The following is a 23,349-nucleotide window of genomic DNA, read 5'->3' as shown; positions in this document are numbered from 1 at the left end:
TATGTAAATTTTGTAAATAAGATGTTTTATATTTATAGTTTAATTTATTTCTTTTAATTTTCTGTAAGTTTAATTATAATTGTAAATATTAATGTTTTTTCGAATTAATAAAGTTAATTAGTAATAAAAAAAAAAAAAAAAAAAAAAAAAAAAAAAAAAATACATTTCCTAACAGCTGAGTATTTCAACCATAGACGACTAAACAAAACAAGTGTCTATGATATATAAATTAAATAGGGCTATTCATTTATTTTAGTAATTCTGTGGTGTTTTCTAATATAACTTCATATTATGTATTATATTTATTTTCGTGGAACATTTTCATCGAAATTATTAACTTAAATAATAAACCATAGACGTACTAAGTAGTCGACTTATCACGATGACCATAGCATAGAAAATCTTTGGAGAGTATATACTCTGTGAAAATATTTGACATTCTGCAAATCGTTCGCAAATTTAAAATTTTTCATTTTTCTAATGACAGTCGGTGTCTTCTACCAAACGTCTTTTCTGTAAAGTTACTTGAAAATCTTAAAATCAGTTTCGCGACGAAACGTACGCGGCTGATCGAAGTGTGTTGTGTATTCAGTGTTACTGTTATATTTTATTGTTATATTAATAATTGTGTTCGAAAGCATTTACTCCTAGGCCGCTGAGTTACTTAAAACTCGCGGAAAAAGCATAATTTGACCACGAATTTCTTACGACGTTAGTATTAAACATAATTGTGATTTTATAAAGTGTATATAACCTTGCGGCTTAATTAATTATTTTCATAGTTTTCGTCAGCATGGTGCAAAAAGGTCCTCGTCCGTTGGTGTTATGCGGTCCGTCGGGTTCTGGGAAAAGTACGCTTCTAAAGCGTTTACTCAAAGAATTTCCTGATAGATTTGGGTTTAGTGTGTCGCATACTACGAGGGGACCGCGTCCGGGCGAGAAAGACGGGGTGCACTACCACTTCACAAATAAGGATGACATGACTGCAGCGGTCGAAAAGGGAGAATTTCTAGAAACTGCGACATTCAGTGGAAATATGTATGGAACTAGGTAAGCAGTAGCTCAATGTGGCCTGACCATGTGCTCGATGTTTTCAAATTTCTGGCGAAGCGCCAAGTGACATGCTCTGGTTCACACAGTCATTGTTTACAGATCAAAATGAGAATATGTTCAATTGTGAAAATACCTATATTCGGTGATTAGATTTGGATAACTTACATCAGCATTAATTTACTATGTCTTCTGTAATATATAAAAATGTAAACAATATAACACTATTTTATTATGCTATGTTACAAGTTACCATGTAATTATGTATCTCCTTCATAATATTTATTTACAGTAATATAATTATAAATATGTATAGAGCCTGTTATAAATATGACTCTCTATTAGTTTGTCATGTAAATAGGATTTGTTTATCATTAGAATACTTGCATAATTAATTTATATGTAAACTTATGTATACATATTCAAATAAACTTATATTGCTACTTCTCTTATATACTATGTATGCAAAGTATGCAATTAATAAAGTATATATATTCTCTGGTTTAATTAATAATAATAAAAATAAAAAAGTGAAGTGTAAATATTACAAACACAACACAATGCATTATGTAATATGATATATTGCCATACCATATACCATAACATGTACCTAATTAATATTTTTTTCTGCAAAACTTAAAATTTTTAATTGCCAAATTGATGAAGTCAATATTATATCAAACAATCTCAATAGGCATAATTTTTCCCAAATACCCCAAAGATGTAACTTCAAAAAATATATTGATTCCAGCAAACGTGCAGTGGAAGCAGTTCGTCGTTCTGGCAAGATATGTGTTTTGGATATAGAGATAGAAGGTGTGAAACAAGTGAAACGTACTGACTTGGACCCCTTGCTGGTGTTTGTGATGCCACCGTCCATTGAAGAGCTTGAGAGACGACTTCGCGCACGCAACACAGAACAAGAGGATGCCTTGAAAAAGAGGTTGGACACAGCGTGCCGGGAAATAGAATTTGGTAATGAAAATTTTTGAAACATGTATACAATTTTTTATGAATAAAATTAATAAACTCAAGTAATTGACAAAATGTAGCCTGTGGACATTTGTGATCTATGAATATCATGGATGTGTTGCTATGTGATTAAGAACTTAGAAAGTTTGTGCAAGTGCACCTCACCACCCCTTTTGGATCAAAATACATAATTGCTTAACACTTACTATAAAGAAGGAATAGGCACTGAGGCTGCTGTAGTTGTTCATGAAAGTAAGGCTACCTGCCTGTATTTATGTAACTAGAAGTATTTAGAAAAACTAATATAAAATACATAACTGCTATAAAACATGTCATGATAATAACATATATGTAATGTTTTAATATTATTGTGGTGTAATTAATTAAAAGTTTATTATCAGTTTGCATCTACAGAAATTAGTAAGTATGGGAGATATGTATGTATATTATTAATTACATATTATATAATGTCTAGAACACGTTTCATATAATATTATTATTGTCATGGTTTATATTTTAAATATTTATACATGAATTATTACTTATATTTCTTAGTTATTTAAATAAAATGATTACTCATATTTACTTAGTACATATTTAGTAGTTACATACTTAATTAGTAGTTTTATAAACAGAACATGCAAATCATGTACAAGAAACAAGAAACCTGTTAATTTTTGCTTTTCACAGTAAAAAAAACTATATAAATTTAACAGTACACCAAAGTTACACGGTAACAGTTTCCTATTGTATTTTCAGGGCGAGAACCTGGCAACTTCCACATCATCATTCTAAATGACAACTTGGACAAGGCATACTCTGAACTGCGCGAGTTCATTGCACAGAATCTGGAAGATAAAGAACAAGGTATAAATCAGCGTCCTCATTAGTATGAATTAAAATTAACATCACCAAACTTTATGACAGTTTTTTGGCAATAATTAACACAATTTTATAGTTTTTCTTCCTAATATTCGTTATTTACATATTTATATTTGATAAACATCAAAGTAAGTTGTATAATTGGTGTTTGAACTGAATTTCCAAAAATTACATGTAAATAATTACATTAAAAACACAACATTTGAAATTTTCATAAAATTTGGTGCTTACTTTACATAGTTTTTAATTAAGCTTTTACTAATAACAACAAATGAGTGTGTTTGTGGTGTGTAAGTGTGTGTTTGAAATTGTTCTTGAGATAACCGGAAATATGTATATTAGAAATAATGCATGAAGACATAACTAAATATTCATGGGTATACATGGGTATGAACAATGTAAGCTGTAGTCATAATTCTTAATTTTCAACTAATAAAAGTTTATTTGGTTTTTGATTCAGTTATATTACAAATGTTTGGGGAAATACTGTATTATACTTTTGCTTAATTTTAACTATCTCTCTACAAATGTTCACTGTTTAGAGGATGAATTCATTTTGTAAGTATCAATTATTCAATTAGAAAAACTCAAGGAACCACTAATCAAGTGTAATTGATTATGTACTAAACTCTATTCATAATGAAAGTCTCCTTACAGTGAGACGGTTATGATGTGATGATGAAGCATGCAGTGTGTGACTAAACTCAACTCATATGTTCCTTTCAGGTTCAAGTGACACAACAGACAAGTAAACATTCTTGCACGGATGCTTATGGATTGGTTTTATGTCATTTTGTTTTTATAAATGCCACCTTAGAGACTGCAAACATTTTTTATTTCACGTTGCATATTATTTTTTTAAGCGGTGGCTAGTTCCAGTTCAGTCAGTCTATAAATCTATTGATTAAGTGAGAAATAGACTCCATATGTTTATTGGGATTGTCTGAAAGTCGAATGTTTTCACCATAGATATATTATCCTACTGACGTAGATATATCTATGGTTTTCACACTGCCATATGTGTTGTATCTGTTGGCGGGATAAACAGAAAATATTATTCATGCTGCATGAGTAACATTCGTAATACGTAATAAATTATGAGTAGATAATTTAATAATATTTACTAAACATCAAAGGAATTTTTGCTACATTACACATTCACAGAGAGGAAAAATAATTATTAAGACTTATAAATAGTAAAGGGACACAAGTATCCAATACGTCTGCAACAATCCCCATTAGGAGCCTATTTAGTTACTTCATCTTTGTAATTTAAATGTTAAAACATAAATTGTGTTGTTCGAATCTCGTTTTTTGCTCCTTATTATGAGTAAGATAAGAATATTAATAACAAAAATGTTTGCAATCGCTTTTGATGTTGCCATAACTTATTGTTATTACAGTAGATATTAGTGTTGAAAGTGTCACGGATATTGCCCCAATTTTAATAATATTTATGTATTAGTATTAATAATGGAGTACAAAAATGTAAAAGCGAAGCTTATTGGATGTGCTTTGAAATAATATAAAAATGCATGGTGTTTTGCCTGTAATACATTCTCAGGAATTTTCCATTACACTTATTAATGTTAGGATGTTCACTTTTAAATATTTGAATGCATACTTATTTGATAGTGTATTTAAGTCATTTTCCCTATAAACTAGTAAAAATATTTAAAATAATTATAGCCCCACAACAGAATTACCTTTTTCATAGACATAAACAAAGACAAAAACATACATAGAACAGAAATTTGAAGTTAATGAAGTTATTTGGATGTTTAGCATTGAATTACATTTTTTGCATCTTAGAGTTCTACGCCATACACTAATATTACGGCGTTAAAATACAAATAATAAAGTGTAACGAAATTACACATTAATTTTTTGCTAAGACAAGTTGGCTTAGTTTTTATTTCGCACTCATATAAAATAAATATAGTCTGGTCATTTGATACACCTACATAAAAAATAACCTAAGTTATCTAAGCTAAACTGGTTTTTCAAATACTCTCACATTTTTCAAATATATTCATGCTATGTTTTTGGATAAAAAAAGAATCTTCAACAGTTCTCTGTCTTCAATAAATAACATTTGTGTATTCAGTTGCAGCTTAATGCTGATCATGAGAAATGATATTCTTGCCACTTAGTATTAGTATTAAAAGTACATATATAATTCAAGGAATGATAAATAATCTGACACAATGTGAACATTGCAAAAAAAAATAATATCTGACAGTACTGCCAAGCGGTTAAAATTAAACAGATTATTGTAGATTGATTGTAGTTATGTCGTAAGTAGTTGTTGTGATTTAAAACTAAAAATACAAAAACAGTACTGCCAAGCGGTTAAAATTAAACAGATTATTGTAGATTGATTGTAGTTATGTCGTAAGTAGTCGTTGTGATTAAAAACTAAAAATACAAAAACATGTTTCAATAGTTTAATGTTTATCAATGTTTGTAGAGATAGCAATGTGATTGCAATGTGATTGCAATGTTATTCTTAGATATTACGTATAAAATATTGCACGTATATATAAATGTAATAATTAAATCAGCAAACTACATTCCACTTGAGAATAATTATTATTATCTCTGACCATATTGTAATTTAGAATAATACGAATATTTCCTATCTACCTCAATTGTTGATAGTAGCAGAAGGACCTATTTGATATATGACTACAGAAAGAGAATTTTAATAAATGCATTTTATCCACAGTATTTGGTAAATAAAATAATAAGTGTTTACTCTCCATTAAATGTTTTCGTCTAATAAACCAATTTAATAACTAAAGTTGAATATTATGCTAAGGATATTCCGATAAACGTTATTGTAGTTTAAAAAGTAATTTTGATATTTTAGTGGATAGAATGATGTACAATACCCTGGCGGACTATGTGGTTGGGGAGCGTCATGGGCGGTCCGCCGCGGGCCTCTCGTCCTGGGAGCCTCCAAATGTCTAAGCTACACGTTTCCTTGTAGACATTTGTAAAAGCTTGTAAAGTTTGATCAACTTCTGAAACTGGTGGCCTCACTCAACTTTCCGCCCCTCACCTCCGACAAGCTCAGTCCTCTACTGGTACGAGTTACCTATCTATTAAGGGGGCGTTTAAGTATTACGTTACGCAATTTGGGGGGAGGGGGGGGTCTTGCAAAACGTTACGATGTGTTACAGGGGCGGGAGAAGGTCTTTCTTGATACACGTTACGTAACATTGTTTAATAAAAAAATAGAGAATTAAAACTCCTAAATTGGCAACCCTTTTCATTTACGTTTTACGGGGAATCCCTTGAATGAGTGGGTTCAGCCGAACTAAGTCCTGAGTATTCTGAGTTAGACTAAGTATAGTACAGTATAGTAGTATATATGCTTTGAAAATGGGATACAATTTAACTCAATCCATTTGCTACTGGTATAAACATATAAGTAAATCATTTATTCTATTATAGTATATTTCACTTTTACATGATATTAATTATTATACTGTTTTCACTCAATAGATAATATTAAATATAAATAATGTACGATAATGTCTTTATTGACAGTATTACCATAAACTCTATCAAAACTTCTTTAGCTCATATGCTTGTAAAACAGTTAACTTCAACTAATATTTTAAGTTAGTATATAATGTGTTCCACCCAACCATTTATCCTTCATAAAATCTGAAGTCAGACCTCGAATGAATAATCAATTTTGTTGATAACAATATAAAATTCCATACTAATTAATAACGTATCTTTGTAAAATTGGTCGTCTACTATTACGCATCATTATATTTTATTATTAAGTGCTACATTATTATTTCCTGGTTGTCATTAACGAATAATAAGATAAATATAATAGTTAATAATTAACTGCCAGTGCCAAATTACTAAATAAGTGTGGTCCCGTGACCGATTATTATCTGTGTACTGTGTTTTATTTTGTATGTGCATAATGCGTGATATTATTTTTTTGTTTTTGCCACGTGGTTGTGTTATAGTCAAAAGTCAAAACCTTTTTGCACTCAAAAAAATTAATGTTAAAATATTCTTTAGAAGTCTATAAAAACGCTAGTGGATAATTTTCATAGTTTGGAGATGAGTCGCAAGGAGCAGAGTAATGGGCCGCCCAAAAATACCTAAATCTACAAAACAAGGCTTTGTGTTAGGACCAACCATGTAAATAATACGAATAAATATTTGAAATTAAATTAATAATTTGATAAAACTTTTTCGTTTTGTCTAGGAATTTTGAGTATAACATTACTGTAAGGCAATTCACAATTTTTTTATCATAATGAACTTGAGAAAATTCGTTTTTTTTATAATACAGAGGACTTTTTATGACCTTAGTTAATTGTATTGTTGTTTTTTTATTTACATGTATTTATATGAGATACTTGTTTTTTGTTTTTCAATTTTAGTTATTCTACGAGGGCTGTAAGAAAATATTGAAGGCAGTTGTGAAGCTGGTGTTTTGAAATAATTTTACATTTTAGGCATAAGCTAGTCTTGAATATTATGTAATAATTTCAAGTGCAATAATATATTCATTTTATATATTTGCAGCTTTAATTGCATACTTGTGAATGTCTTATATACCATTCCATAAAAATACTAAGCATTGCTATACTAATTGTATGCGTTTAGAAAATTGTGATCATTTATTATTCATTGTGATTTTAATTCATGTAATCACAGAATTAAGTATTTAGTGGAATTAATTCTTATAAGCATTTTTTTTAGCTAACTAGTGTCAAAAAATTCACATTTGCATTAAATTGCTACATATTGTAGAACATTTTTATTTATCTTATAAAAATAATTAATATTCTTTATAAAATCTATTCTTTAATACTATAACGCTTATTTACTGTTCAAATCTTTAATTCTACTGTAATCTGATGTTATGTTTGTCCTTTGTTAATTGCAGATGTACATGCCACATCACTAAGGTCTACAAAACATATTGTATGCATTGCATGTTGCAATAATGATACAATCATTTCTAGATAATTATATTATGTACCATGTTTAAATGTTGTGTGAAATATATGTATTAGATAACATGTTTATATTATTTTTCTATTGCCCTATTTGACTTCACTGTTTCAATAATGTGGCATATAGGCGGTCATGTTCGCAATATGAGATCCATCAGGATCTGTTATTGGCAATTAAATAATATTAAATATACGCGATTGATTTTGATTCCGGTTTGATTCTGGTAATTCTATGAATAATAATAACGAATATATAGAATAATAATAACGAATATATAAGGTTCAGTTTCATGAGCAATAATTCTATAGATTGTTCTGCCAATAGTGTATTGCAATATCTTTAGACAGACATGTCTATACTCTTTTTTACACTATTTAAATGTAATATTAAATAAAATACTGTAATCATATTTTGTGTTGTCAGTACATCATCAGCAACCCATTACTGTCCCACTGCTTATATCAGTAGCACTTATATCATAGTTAAATGGCACAGATCGAAACTAGTGGGCAACAGTTGCGGTTGTTTCATTAATACCATGCTCAGTCAGCATTATAATGGTTGCGTATGGTTCGATTTGTTCCATACAAAATAAAAATAGACTCACTCAATTGGCACTCATACGAACCTTATTATTATTGTTACTACTATAGTGTACTTCTAAGTACTATATAATGTATTGTGTGTTGCTGTTGGCATGTAAATAAATAAATAAATAAGTACATACAGTTTTAATTAATGGCATAAAAGTAATGAATAAGACACATTTCCATAATGGACAACTTGTCAAAATATTTATTCATAATAAATCACCATTACATAGTCCCATGAGTCATGATGTCAATTGATAATATAGATACTTGTAATAATTCAATAACAGTAACACATTATTAAGTATGAAAGCTACAAACAATTTTTATTTTTGTTTAACTTAACAAATACAATAGGGGGGCATCGCAATCATAAGATTATTAATTACTGTTCAAAGCACAATACTATTATCTTTGTCCCATCTATCACGATGTGAGTGTGGTGGAGTGTTTTCACAATCGCCACTCACAGCTGATGTCTTTGATATATTTTTAAGTGAAATACTGCTTCCGGTTGGAATAAGTTTAGACTGTTTTGTCAAGGACTTCAATCTTGGTATATGGGACATGCGCTTTGCCATTTTGCATGGTGCAACTTTCTGATTAATAGGATCATACAATGTATTTGCTGATTTTGACCTGTTGTGTCCTGCATCCTTATTCTTCATACAAGATAATGGTGTTCTCGAACCATTATTTATAGTTGATTTGGACTTTCTTGGTGTTTCGTTTAAAGAACTTGTTTCATCTTCATAAATGAGTAGCCCATCTGGATTCTTATCTAGAGCGTTACTGGTTTGGCGTAATTCAACATTTGTATTCTGCAATACTTTAATCAATGTATCATCTGACATTTGTTCAACATTTTCTGGGCTGGAGTCTCCATCAATTTTTGGTACCACAATTGGTGTTCTCTCAATGCCTGTCGATGGAGATCTAGGGTCTTCATTTAACACTTTAAATAAATTCATATTTTTTATATCAAGTGGAGGTTCATCTGTGTGAATTTGCAATTCTGCATTTTGAATATTCTCTTCTGTGTCATCTATTTCTTCAGTACCAATCTCCACATAATCAAAATTTGTTTCCAGTAACTTTGTAGGCTTGTTTGCACATCCATTAGATATATTATTTTCAATAGCATCATTAGAGGCAGTTGATGAACCTAAGGGCTCTTCATTGTCCTTAAGTGTGTCATCAAGTGTTATGTCATAGAACCCTTGGCATAGATTTTTTGGTACAACTTTGTCATGACATAAGTTGTTTGCATCAATAGCGGTTTCACAATTATCAAGAGTATCATTCTGTAAGTTTGGACTAGCACAGTTAGTCTCTATTGGCTGTCGTTGCATCCTTTTGTCATCATCAAGATTTGATGTAAGTATAATAGGAGTCCTGTCAAACTCCACTGTTGGAGATCTAGGGTCATATGACTGTAAATGGTTCTTGATAACAGCTGATAGAATAGGGTTGTTGTGAATAAGCTTCTCTTTTGTTTCTCCATTTTCGAAAGTCTTCCTTAAATCTACATTTTTTGTTATGTTGTGCTTTGCTCCAGTCTTTGTCTGAAATAAGAGATATATCTATATAGGTACGTTATTTAATTGATCCACAAACAACCTGTGCAATGAACGTCAATATTGAGGAAACTGTTCAATCCAGGGATCTATATTTGCCAACGAGCATGAATTAATGGAAAATCACGCAGGAGTACAAGCTACGAGAAAATATTACAGGTATAATGTCAAATAATAAATACATATTTTTTTAAGTAACAAACAAACAACGCACGTGATAAAATAAAATTATATATAATGCAGATACAAACTTCAAATGGAATGGTGTATTTAGTACCTAAAGACTATAAATAGGAAAATATCGCTTTAAAATCAGTCTTGAGCTGTGAAAATAATACGCGGGAAATATGTAGGATGGAATTTAACGTCTAATATACTATAAATAATACTAAATCCTTTAGTAAAATGATGCATAATGCAGCAATACGATACCTGTAAAGGTGTCCTCGCGATCTCGGGCGTCGGAGATCTAGGATCAGGATTGTCGCCAACATCCAACTCGTTTTTTTGTGTCTGAGCAGCTGTCTCGTTAATTTTACTTGTATTGCTTCCCATTGTCCTTGTATGTTATACTGTAAGTATTCTAAATAAACCCTTTCTATAATTAACTACTAAATAAACATTATTGGCTAAAATACGAACTAGAAGAACATTTTTAACTCAAAATATTATTTCAATAACCGCCAATAAAATACTGCCCAAAACATCTAACGGCTACAAATGTCAAAACTTGTTTCTAAATTTAAATTGTGGCTGCCTCATATTTTTTACATCGCCCAAGAATGTAAGTAATGCTAATCACTGCATACAGCCAAAGTAGTTTAGTAATGTAGCAACACTTTAACAAGTTTACGGTTAATTATAAAGTAAAGACATATAATTTTTATATAATGTAGTATAAATAACAAATTTTTTAATTTCTAAATTAATTTTTAAACTCAAGCACATTGAACGCGCCTCAAGCCCCAGCAAGTAGCAACACTAATGATAAGAATTAGCAACACCGTACACGGACACAGTGATACCACAAAATAAAATAGACTACGATACGCTATGGTGGTACGACCGGTTCCCGTTTCACCATAGATTATACACTATCATTAATTTCTAATTAATGGATTTTTAAATTGTCTTTGTAGGAAAGGCACTGTAAGGGAGTGGATTATTTCAATGTTATACGGAAAAACGTTGTTAAAATTTATAAAAAATCTGTTTAAATTAATTTCATTCCAAAGATATTTCTGGACACATCTGGTTTATCTGGCTGTATGCGTAATTAAAAAGGGAATAATGGTGGGAAAAGGCAGATGATGTGATGTACATGATTGTATTCTACATTGAAGACAAAAGCAAGTTTTACGCGGACTATACTATTATATTATGTATTCATCTATGGACTTATGGAGATTGGGTTTGGGGGTCTTGTAAGTGAATTTAACTTATTACATATAACAGCTGGATTTAAGTATTTCATTGGAAAAATCCGTTACAGGAGTATGAATATGTTTTTATATGATAAATAAATTATGTTGGTATTACAGTAACTACAATTAATGTGCAAAATACTACACATATAGGTATTTTGATCGTTGAGACATCGAGAGAGATCTAGAGACAGGTAGGTATTAAGAATAACAATTAGTGTTAAAACTATTTTATTAGAAATAATATGTAATAAAATATATTAGTTAGTAAATACAATAAGAATATAATTTTCCTTTATATCGGTGACTTAAGTACTATTAACCTTTTCGAGATCGGTTCTTGGGTTGGCATATTGTCGAGTTGTGTGTCCAGACCCCTCTGCGACAAACGGTTATGCCCCGAGGACTCGGACGATATTCTTGATCACACCTGATGCGACACTTCGATCCTTCCGCCATACCAGCACCTTCCCCCATAGAGTTACCTTTACAGCTTAAATGGCCATGTTCTGGAGGTACTGGCGTATAACACCAACTTCTAACTGTAATAAAAATAACGTAGTTAACTAACAGACCTAGACCCCCGATTGCGTTACATCGTGTATATATTTTTTCTCTAATGGTATTGTTCGATGAACCGCCAACAGCAGCTAGTAATGTCTACTTGTTTTATTAAAGTAAATTTGTAATTCCTCTTTTAGTCATATATTTATTTTTTCATTAGAAGGGGTTTTGTACTCAGCAAGACATATCATAATATTTTTAATTATGCTATATTTGTTTATAAGTATGCACATAGTGTCCAACCTCAGGTACAACTAATGATGCGTTTAACATCACGTCATAAACATCGTGTTGGGTATTTCTACATCAAACGATAAATTACCTACAGCTATCTCGGACTTGAATCATACGATGCATCTGTTTGCGCTATTATTCAAAATGTTTAAAGTGATTCACACAAATAGATATATATTTATTAATCTATGCTTATGTTAGACGAATCTATATCTTCCTTCAGGTCATTAGCTTAAATTCTTCATGTGATCGCATTCATGTTTCTAATCGTATCATAATAAAATAAAAGAGCTGCGGATAATTATTTCACGGCTTGATAATGTTTTCTCATATCATAATTAAATAACTCAGCTAGTCAATAAAATACGTACCTTTAATATTTTTTTATGAAATAGGTAACAATGACACAACTTTGAAATGAGTCAGATTAACCTAGGATAAATCATTGTATATTTACATATTTACCATAATAATATGACTTATGGCACTATAAGCATGTTGAGTTCTTATTAGGTATTTAACTAAACACATTTTATATGTTTGATAAAGAAAACGATCATGTATTCTCCCTGGTTTTAGATGGATAGTGCCATCCATGTATATCTGTAACCAACTTAAATGAATAGATGATGTTGTACACTCACAACCCCACACTAGGATTCGGCGTGTCGTGGTTATCAAGGACACACACATAGACAAATGCACAAACACCCTGACCCAGAAACAGAAATCTAAATTCATCATTTAGATATCTATCTGGCCGGGGATCGAACCCGGGACCCTTTGCGCGTCAGACCGGTATGGTGACCGCTCCGCCACGCGGGTCTTCAAATAGGATTCCCTTTATCCTTGACGCCTTGGACACATACCTACATAGGCGAATACCTACACTAAATCGATAGTACGAAAAAAAATAATTTTAATAAGATTATTACCTCTACATATTGGAAGATCATCTTCCCATTTCAAGTCATCGCCGCAGACTGACGAAGCCTTCCCATGTAGCTCGAGCTTCGAATCTTTGCACGTGAAGTTGCATGACTTGTCATATGCGTCGCAATGTGCCATTAAATATTTTGGAACGGGACAACTCTGAACAATCACGTGTATTTGCATCTTGCATAGATGGAGAACCTGCAATTTGTATGAATCAGTTTTAATATCGCGACACTACTAAAATTATTGAAATGACTAAACACGATATAAATATATTTCTTATTAAGAGTGACGTCCTTAAATATAATTTGGTGAGGCTATTTAGCTTGTTAATGCCCACAGCTCCAGTCCATTCAAGAATTAATATTGATTGTAGAGTAACCTATGTGACACTAGACGACCTTGGGTAGTTAGAATGCCATCCAATTTCACTAATTAAGGAGATGTTCTTAAACTGTGCATGTTCTCGGAAATCAATACTAATAAATCTGTTTCAAGTATTTCGAAAGTTCTCTTACTTCACATTGATCTATAAATATAAAGATCCGCCACAAGCGGGCAAAACTTGAAACATACAAAATACGGCAAGTGGTGTAAAACGACTCCAGCCAAGTCCAGTCGCTCTCGCGCGGCGTAGTAATACACACGAATGTCACGGAACACGTTGAACGTCATTATTTTGAATTTAAAGCCTCAAAATGCCTTCTTGTGCAATGCGTAAATGCAAAAACTATGCTCGAAAAAGAAACAAACTTCATGGAATCACCTATCACACGTAAATGAAGAGAAATTATTAAATTTCGTTTATTTTTCGTGTTCGATCCGCCATGATTACGTGAGTAACCAGAAAGAGACAAAGTATGTTTTTGTCAATGAAAGTGATAAAGACGCAAAATGCATGGTCATAGATCAACAGAACAGAAGTGACATTTTATTGAATCTGACGATGTTCATATGTCGTATGTTATAGTTTAAGATCCCACTGCTTAATTTTTATATTAGTGTGTTTTTAGTCAAAATATAACATTTTATGGTTTATTTTAATAAAATAAAATCGATATATGGGAAATTCTGTATCCTAATCTTTAAATTTCCTTCGATACCTGTGGTAAATAATAAAAAATATTACCATAAAATTTATATAGGATAGTATACGGTATTTTAAAATCGTCGTATTCTTATTTCTCCTTATTATTCGTATTTCTTCCTTAACCTAAACATAATTTAATAAACAATCTTTGTATAGCCAGAAATTAATCCTCAAAAAAACCACGGTAAAATTAGAATCTTATATATAAAATTCTCATGTCACAATGTTAGTTACTGTACCTACTCCTGCGAAACGGCTTTACTGATTTTCACCAAAATTTATATGCATATTCAGTAAGTCTGAGAATTAGCTACTATCTATTTTTCATATCTCTTAAGTGATAAGGGTTGTTCACCCTTAACATTTTTTTTATTTATATGGCAACACAATGTTTGCTGGGTTAGCTAGTACATTTATAAAATTTACACAACTTTGCAATTAATGGTCGTGTGTAAAATAAAACTGATAATAATAAACATAGATTAGTAAAGATACTTCGCCGCCTTGAAATTGAAATAAGCCACAAACGGCTTAATAGTAAGTTCTTATTTTGAATTCTTGACAAATAAAAACATTTTTAGAGAAAATATACGAATAAATAACTAATACTGCGTAATTTACATAATAAATAAATAATTATTTCAAATATTTTAGAGACATTTTAGCACGGAGTCGTGGCAAAACTTTTTTACAGAACTATTTCAATTCTCAAAACTGGGTACATTTTCTTGTTAGGAGTGAGTAATATTTACTAATCTATGATAATAAATATAAACTATTTTTAAATCATATATTTTAAACCAGTCGATACATCTGTATAGATACATTCTTTCAAATTATATTTTTATTTAATAATTATTTATTTAGTTAAACTGTACTATAACATTTCTACGTAAACGACGTACTAAAACTATTATCGACAGTTTTGGACATTTTTTACCTTCTGTTCCATTATTTCATTGTCTTTGACAAGCATGCGGATCAATGGGATAGCCACCATACGTCCCGTTTTTAACGGGACAGTCCCTTTTTCCGATGCTTCGTGCCGTTGTCTCCGAAATGAACCGTTGCCATTGTCAATTAAGTAACAGTATATAGTATAATTATGAAAAAAAACATGGGGTGCTCCATTTACCAGTTTTGTAAAAAGCGCCCCACATTTTTTCCACAATTATACTATTTACTGTTCCTTAAATGATTCATAGATTGAAAATTATTTTCTACTTTTTAGTTAATTTTATCATAAAAGCGTGTTTTTTAGTATTTAACTATATTTTTTCAAGTAAAAAGTATTTGACTTAAAAAAATCGATGTCCCGTTTTGACTGAAGTAATCATTGGTCACTATATTCCATGGTCAATATTTACGTTTGCGTAGACTTGAAACGCAAGGTCAAACACTAGTTGTCTTTTTTTATCACATTGTTCTAATAGCTCTGTCCCTTATAGAACATTTGTCTATGTAGTAAAGGTAAGTAAAATAAAAAACGTGCATGTGTGCTATCAAAGCAGTTTCGCTCAAGTTTTCTCTTAAGTTAGCGGGCGTATAACGTGTCTAGTATAAAATGTCATTGTTACTTCATCGTTATACGTAATTCGACTAATGACGACATGGGAGCCCCCTGTGACTAGGGAACCGAATTTGGGTCCATACATTTGGACAAGTTTCACGTTCCCATAAGGCCTGTGCCCTGAACAGGTGACAAGACGCGGCGCCTGTAGGACTACCTTATCAGACCCCGCTTTCGCCACTAAAGTCCTGTCGTGAGGACATCGTATACATTTGTCATGTCCTGAAAAAAGGGAGAATTATTAAATATAAAAATTTACATTTTCGATACACTTCATGGATTTGGACTCTAATAAGCGGCTAACTGAATACTGTATTCAGTAAAATCATGCTAGCTAGAACAACGCAATTGTGGAATATAATTTACTTTGTTTTATTAAAGTCCATTACAATAATGTTTAAACCTGAATAAATTCGATTATCCTCCCTTCTTATTTTGCGCTGGAAAATTCGAGGCCTCTCATATTCCCCAGCCCTTACAACTTCTCTGCCGGGATACACTTTAGCTACCTCGTGGTCAATGTTTTTGAAGTTAATTTTCTTAAGATAAGCTTCAGACTGGTAGTAAAGCTTTGGGTCTTCCCTCGGCTGGTGGAAGTTGATCGTGTTTTTCGGGTAGGGGGTCGGTGGGGGATATAAAAAGTGCAATGACGGGCGCGGTTGGGATAGCCCGCTGCTACTATCATCATAATCATTGCTTCTCCTAATTGAATCAAAATCTATAGATCGGCGAGCGGGGTTATAAACTGGGGATGAGTAGAAAAGATTGTCCTCGTTTCGTAATCTACGCAACCTGTAAAATAAAAAAAATATATAATTTGATATGAGACAAGGCCTTTAAGCCCACTGCGAAGGATCGTGATTATACCTACTATTTATGAGACTACGTGTGAATTGTATATGAAATACTATTTTTTTAATTTCCATTAGTATTTAGTGTAGTTTTCAGTAATTATTGTTTAATTTGACAAAATTAGACATCAACGCAAACATTTTCTGGAATTTTCGGTAAGTCTTAAGTACCTGTATGACGTGTATATTAGCTCAAACATAATCTTACATTCTAAACAATCTCTCTTGCACAGAAAACAACAATTTTGTTCTGGAAATATATTGCCGTAAACTTTAGACCATTACTCGCTTTATCAGTAACAAATGTTGAATTTGAAAACACTCACAAGACCGGCTGTTAGCAGTCAAAACAAGAAAGCTCGTAAATTTTGAATGTATCGACATTGAATTATGTGCAAATATATGCAAGAATGACGCAGATGGTTCTATTCTCGTGATCCTAGCACATCTACACCTAGCCATCAGTATTTCTAATCTCACATCGATTTTATTGAATAACTAACTTTCGGTCTCTTACTCCTATATGCACGGTTATTTTTAAGCAAAATCGACATAAAATCTACATTTACAATTGAAAGATGACTCGACTCAGATGATCCTCGAGGGCTTAAATAAAGAGGAATGAAATAGGGAGAAAACTAATTCTCTCCTTTTACTTACACTTGGCGAAAAAATAATATGTCTTCATGTTTTTAGCATAGTACTTAGTAACTACAAAAGAGTGTGTGTATATTTAAATAACATATTAACTACATATTTTTTAGTTGTTTGTCATAGTAACTATCTACCTACCATATAGTTTGGATCCAGAAAACGTATATCGCAAATGAAAGCTTTACACTCTAAATTCTAAACTTCCTATTTTTGGTTTTATCAATTTACACAAAGAGTCTGAGAATTGAACCTACGTAGAGTAGTAGCATTGTTACCATGAGTAGTAGCATTGTTCTATACGAGTCGAATTATGCACGGAAATGGACACATAATACTTATTATGCTTATACAACAAGTTAAACGTGTCAGCTACAAGATGCCATTAGTATTTAACAATATATTATTTACAAATAATTAAAATGCAACTACGATGATCATGTTACTTACCTATAGTTGTAGTAAAGAAAAATTAAATACCTATGCAAAAATGTAAAACCTATATCCGGGACACTTCGTGTTTTTTGAAATGCCATTGTATAATGCCATTAATTATTATAATTATTTTTTTTTATAATATAGGAGTAGCAGAGGAGCATGCAGTCCACCTGATGGTAAGTGGCTACTGCCGCCCATAGACATTTGTAATCACCCCAGATAGGATTAGGTATTCCTACCTGAGGTCAGCCACAGATGCGCTACCCCTGAGGACTAAGTTGGAACGCCTCGGAAAAGTCTGTCTCCCTTACCACACCCTTCAAAACGGAACACAGCAGCGCCTAACACTGCTGTTGTTAGGTAGAAATAGGTGTGGCGGTGTTGCCGCCGGAGTCGAACCACAAAGGGTTCTACCACTTTAAAATTATTAATTAAATTAATTATTATTATATTAATTAAATTAATTATTATATATTACCAATAAAACAAACACAAAATAGTGTGATATCATAAATTACTTAATAACATCTTCAACGATCTCCGTAAAAAGAGTGTGGAATAAATGGAATCCATTGGAAACAGACAAATTGTATTCAACTCCTCATATGATAAATGGTTATAGAACCAAAAGCAGACGGAGCAAACGGATGAAGCTCGATGACCAAAATGATTGCGCAAACTGGGTAGCTTAGATATTTTGTTATTAGTTTGGAAAGTCATTGGCAGAATTAGTTGTCAGATATTTGTGTGCTATGTAATTGTTAAAAGTTTCAGGATAAATGAGATGTAAGCTGATTAGCCGATGAGTGCCAAGCCTTGTGCGTCACTCACCAACCTGTTGATATCGATGTCAGCTTGGCGAGCTCTGAGACTTCCTAGAACAAATTAGATAGGGACGTAAAATATCGGGTATACAAGTGGTATTTTTACGAAAAGTCATGAACATGTCATTAAACACCTCGTTGACTTTACGACGGTCGGATATGATGGCATCGCGTAACGTAATAATTTATGAACTGATGTCTTGTTGAAATTCTGTCTGCCTTTATTTATTTGGCTTCTGTGGTCCAAGTCGGTTATATATTTATTCGAAAGTTTCAAGCATATAAGACAAACAATCATTTCAAAAATGTTAACAAGATGATTATTTAAAGATAGGTACGTCATTAACATTTCGCATGACCTAAACTTTAAACATTTTTTGTATAATGTCTTCATGCAAACCAATAGTAGTATATCGATGATGCAAACTGTATTAAAAATGAAGTCAAATTTGAGTTTTCCGTAAGGGTTCGTACACAAAACTGCGATGCGACGTCGCATCGCAAAAATCTGCGAGCTCCCTCGACGCATCGCAAGAACTTGCGAATTGATTCGCATCGCACAGTGGTTGTTGTTGTTGGTCACCCTGAGAGACGCTACGCCGCACGATATCGCATCGCAGCAATTCGCATCGCAATTTTCTGCGTTGCGAATTCGCATCGCGTCGCATCGCAGTTTTGTGTTCGAGCCCTAAAAGAGTCGTGCGAAATTGTGAGTAGTACCATAGAGAAGTTAATTATTATACATTATTATATACTGGAGTCTTTCTGACATTTTTAATTGTAGATAGGTACATAGATTAGTAAAGATTACTCACTCCTAACAAGAAAATGTACCCAGTTTTGAGAATAGAAATAGTTGCGTAAAAAAGTTTTGCCACGTCTCCGTGCTAAAATGTCTTTAAAATATTTGAAATTATTTATTTATTATGTAAATTATGCAGTATTAGTTATTTATTCGTAAATTTTCTCTAAAAATGTTTTTATTTGTCAAGAATTCAAAAAAAGAACTTACTAATAAGCCGTTTGTGCCTTCATTCAATTTCAAAGCGGCGAAGTATCTTTACTAATCTATGTGTAGATAATAAACATTTCACTTAGTAAGTACCTACTTATGTAAGTTAATACTGAGCAACTGCACATTACGATAATAAAGAAGAAAGTTATAATTTACCTGTAATATGAATATATACATAATACAATTATCCGCACGTGCCAGGAATTATACAAATATCACATTGCGTTATGATGATAATATCTGACAGGAGAATGTAAATGGTGGTAAATTATTGTATTTGTAAGCTGTTCAAAGTAGTTCTACTAATGTATAATGTCTATGCTCTACACATATTCTGCATGATATCATTGATTTAAATAACGATGATCATTTCAATCGCGAAGCAGTTTTGCTTGTCGCAAGAAGTGTTTAGCAATTGTAATAGAAGACATTGCATACATAGGTGTAGTTAATGGTTAGTATCTTGTTAGTATTTATCTAATCTAAATGCAATAAGAAGAAATGTTTAGGACACTTTTTATGTCTATGACATAAAAAAAAAATTAATCATAAACCAAAATACTCATGAACCAACGAATGGTTGGGAATGAGCTTAGGTATTTATGTTTTCTTTGTAGCGTCCAGGCATAAATAATATTGCCTACAAGATTGACTCAAACAATAAATTATAAAAAAATGCTTTAATATGCATAAACAATGACTTCTGCGATTGTATAGAAATAAAGTATTGATAAGACAGTATTGATAAGAAATAAAATAGTAAAAGTCAGTGATTAAGTATATGTTTTCATAGATTAACCAAAGTACTAAGCGCTTGTATCATACTTGACAATTTATCATGTAAATATTGATTAAGTTATCTATAATATGCATTATGCATCATTTAGCCAATGCAATATTGAAAATATGGTTTATGTACAATGACTGATAGAACCAGTGTTAATGTTGAATACAATAATGATAATGATCTTGTTTAATCATGATAAAATGTATATTTTATGTAATTTAGATAAGTATTCAAGTTTGCGTGACAGTTAATTACAAGAGGGACGTTGAATTAATATATCATTCACAACATATCAAACTATCAATTTATTATTCTTCGATTGATTCGGTACAAGTTCGATAATTATATTAATTGTAAATTAGGGCAATGCACACAAGGACAATCTGCGATTAATTGATACAAAGCAAAGTAAACAATAGCACGAAACATTATAGAGAAAATTTATTTCTATTGAAGTATACCTACTTAGCGAAAATTTGAAAATGAATGAATCCAAAACGAGGACTATCAGTACTGACACCTGCAATTGTTAGTAGGAACACAAATTCCCACACATCAGAATTAATTTATGTTCGTTATTTATATGATCTTCCCCATTACGGATGGTATCAGTAATTTCTATAGTCTGCTGCACGACGCATAGGTCCCCAACTAATTCCATTAAAAATATTGTGTACTAAATATTTTTTGATATTATTGTCATTTTAGTGTTTTATTTTTATTATTATTCGGCTTAATTTGCATTACATTTTATATAAATTTTACACCTTCAGTTAAATACACAGTAGCAGAGGTGTAAGTGGATGGTGGAAAAAATACATAAATAATCTAAGTGTATAAGGATTTCTTCCAAATTATGTTGAACTTTTTTAATATGCCTCAGTCATTATTGTAACACAGAAGAATGATAAATTACCTCAATTGGACCCACAATTATATATCAAGAATACGACATGATTGTCAAAGGGCAATAATGGCGCAATCATGGCACTCAATCATAAAGAGATTGATTGTTACAAACGTTGAGATACTCATTGTTGATTGACAATTAAATTTGAAATCAAGGTCATAAGTAACATTATTATCATCTTCCCTACAATCATCTTCGCTACCACCCTGGTGGTACGTTCACACTTTTAGAACAGTAACATTCATTCTCGTTAATAATTTTATTCTTATATATATATACAATGATTACTTTCTTTTAGGTTTGGTTATAACAACGTGGTTTTTGTTTTCTAGCTATAATTTATTACCACTGTTATTATTAGAGATAAATAGTTGTGGTGGTGATGGTTGCGGAGTCGGAGCATAAAGGATTTTGTCACTTTGAAAGGTTCTACATTAGAAATAGCAGTAGTGTATGTTGCTGCGTACCATACCGTGTCTCAGTCTACGAAAGATGTGGTAAACCAGAAATACTGAAATTGATTTAGGAAAAACAGAAGTCAATGAACGGTAGGTACAGATCGTAAGGGGTTGCGGGCTGTAAGATTGGGAGGTCGAACCGTCCAGCAAGCAACTCCGGGAAGGAAGGAATGTGTGTGGTCGCATACCGTCGTAAACACCAAACGGTGTGGTGAGTCCTGAAGCTCACCTAGGCGGAGCCCGAAGGGACAACGCGTTCAAAGGATTCCGGTTGCGTTCCGTAGGAGATCCTGGAGTCCTCTTGGCAACGCTGAGGACGGCCACCGGGGGGATTTTAGTGCGATAAGAATTCCATATAACCCTGTGTCGCTCCCACGGCACCGGGTACCTTTTGAAGGTTTCCCCATCGTAAACAAAAAAAGGTCCTGATCATAAGGCGGATTATATACTAATTATCAAAACTTAATTGGGAAATTTTGTATTAATTGATTTAATTTTGTGTAAAGTTCATTCAAACACTATAAAACAATACATTATAACAATATTAAAATAGCATTATTTTAGAAATGGGTAGGTATATGTTCAGGAGTATTTTAGATATCGATTTATAATTTGTTGCAATATATTTTTATCAAAAATGCTATTTCATTATAACATAACGTTTTACGAAAATAGCAGGAAATGATATTTAAAACAGGACAATGCGCAGGCGTCGAAAGTTTTACGTTTGTTTGTAAATACAGTTTCTACATTTTTACCTTTTAAACTTCAGTGTTATTTTAACGTGAATATGAGTTACATTCAAACGATAAGAAATCAATCTGTTGTATTTAATGAAAGGGATTCAATAACATGATTTTGTTATCTATTAAATTAGATGGTACTTTCTATAGGTACCTAAGTGCATGGTTTTTAATATTAATATTTTTTTCTTACCCAAAATAAATTATTATTTTGTATTAGATAAATGCACTACAAGGCTTTAGCCATGTAGTGCATTTATCTATAAGTTTATGTAATATAAAAAAAATCTTACCAACGACACAAAAAATTAGAAACGCATATAGAAAATACATTTTGAGAGCAACATTCGTGCTGCAAAATATAAGTCACTTTATATGAACGAAGTAAAATTGTCTCTGTAACTGTATTGTGCAACTTGGTAGACGTATCGGGTGATTGCAATATTGGCGCTCACAGTAGCCAAATGTCAAAGCCAACTGTTCGCAGAAAGCACGCGAAAACAACTGATTGAAGCTCAGTCTATGACTACGGACGTGGGCGTAGCGCTACGCAGTACGCACTGCCCGTAGTCCAGACATTGCTTCCAGTAAAGCATCATATTCTTTGTATGTATGGCTCCAAGGTCGACACCCGACAGGAAGAGTAGAGAGATTAAGCCGAGAGCAATCGAAATGACTCTAATGAGCAATTATGTTTTATAAATAACATATGCGCAGTTTGTTAATAGACATGATATTTGAATGCGTAAGCTTGTATACTTGTATACTATTTTCTAAGAAAAATA

General features: G+C 31.9%; 3 protein-coding genes across 7 annotated transcripts; 1 reads left to right on the top strand and 2 right to left on the bottom strand.

Moving 5' to 3' along the window:
• Positions 1-395: 395 nt before the first annotated feature.
• Positions 396-7,967, top strand: LOC140753642 (guanylate kinase). 5 transcript variants are annotated; one of them, XM_073088392.1, is made up of 5 exons: positions 398-711; positions 793-1,050; positions 1,802-2,025; positions 2,782-2,889; positions 3,631-3,866. In XM_073088392.1, the coding sequence occupies exons 2-5, from the start codon at positions 794-796 to the stop codon at positions 3,654-3,656; spliced, it is 615 nt and encodes a 204-aa protein (XP_072944493.1). In that variant the 5' UTR covers positions 398-711; position 793; the 3' UTR covers positions 3,657-3,866. The 5 variants fall into 5 exon arrangements, with proteins under 5 accessions (XP_072944501.1, XP_072944493.1, XP_072944490.1 ...); XM_073088408.1 differs by lacking the exon at positions 3,631-3,866 and adding an exon at positions 7,323-7,967 and having other exon boundaries at positions 400-711; positions 783-1,050; XM_073088388.1 differs by having other exon boundaries at positions 401-711; positions 783-1,050.
• A 701-nt stretch (positions 7,968-8,668) lies between these two features.
• Positions 8,669-10,804, bottom strand: LOC140753626 (protein msb1l). The gene is made up of 2 exons (XM_073088387.1): positions 10,502-10,804; positions 8,669-10,057 (listed from the first exon to the last, which is right to left on the bottom strand). Exons 1-2 carry the CDS (start codon positions 10,622-10,624, stop codon positions 8,885-8,887), a joined length of 1,296 nt encoding a protein of 431 aa, XP_072944488.1. The 5' UTR covers positions 10,625-10,804; the 3' UTR covers positions 8,669-8,884.
• Positions 10,805-11,711: 907 nt separating this feature from the next.
• On the bottom strand, positions 11,712-23,087 carry LOC140753622 (uncharacterized). The gene is made up of 6 exons (XM_073088378.1): positions 22,858-23,087; positions 18,663-18,702; positions 16,291-16,679; positions 15,895-16,109; positions 13,227-13,425; positions 11,712-12,035 (listed from the first exon to the last, which is right to left on the bottom strand). Exons 1-6 carry the CDS (start codon positions 22,895-22,897, stop codon positions 11,812-11,814), a joined length of 1,107 nt encoding a protein of 368 aa, XP_072944479.1. The 5' UTR covers positions 22,898-23,087; the 3' UTR covers positions 11,712-11,811.
• Between the last annotated feature and the right edge of the window lie 262 nt (positions 23,088-23,349).

The sequence above is a fragment of the Epargyreus clarus genome, unplaced genomic scaffold (assembly GCF_041222505.1).
Source record: "Epargyreus clarus isolate Ecla_fem2 unplaced genomic scaffold, WU_Ecla_fem_2.2 ptg000003l, whole genome shotgun sequence".
Taxonomy (NCBI): Eukaryota; Metazoa; Arthropoda; class Insecta; order Lepidoptera; family Hesperiidae; genus Epargyreus; species Epargyreus clarus.
This window is presented reverse-complemented; position numbering and strand designations above follow the sequence as displayed.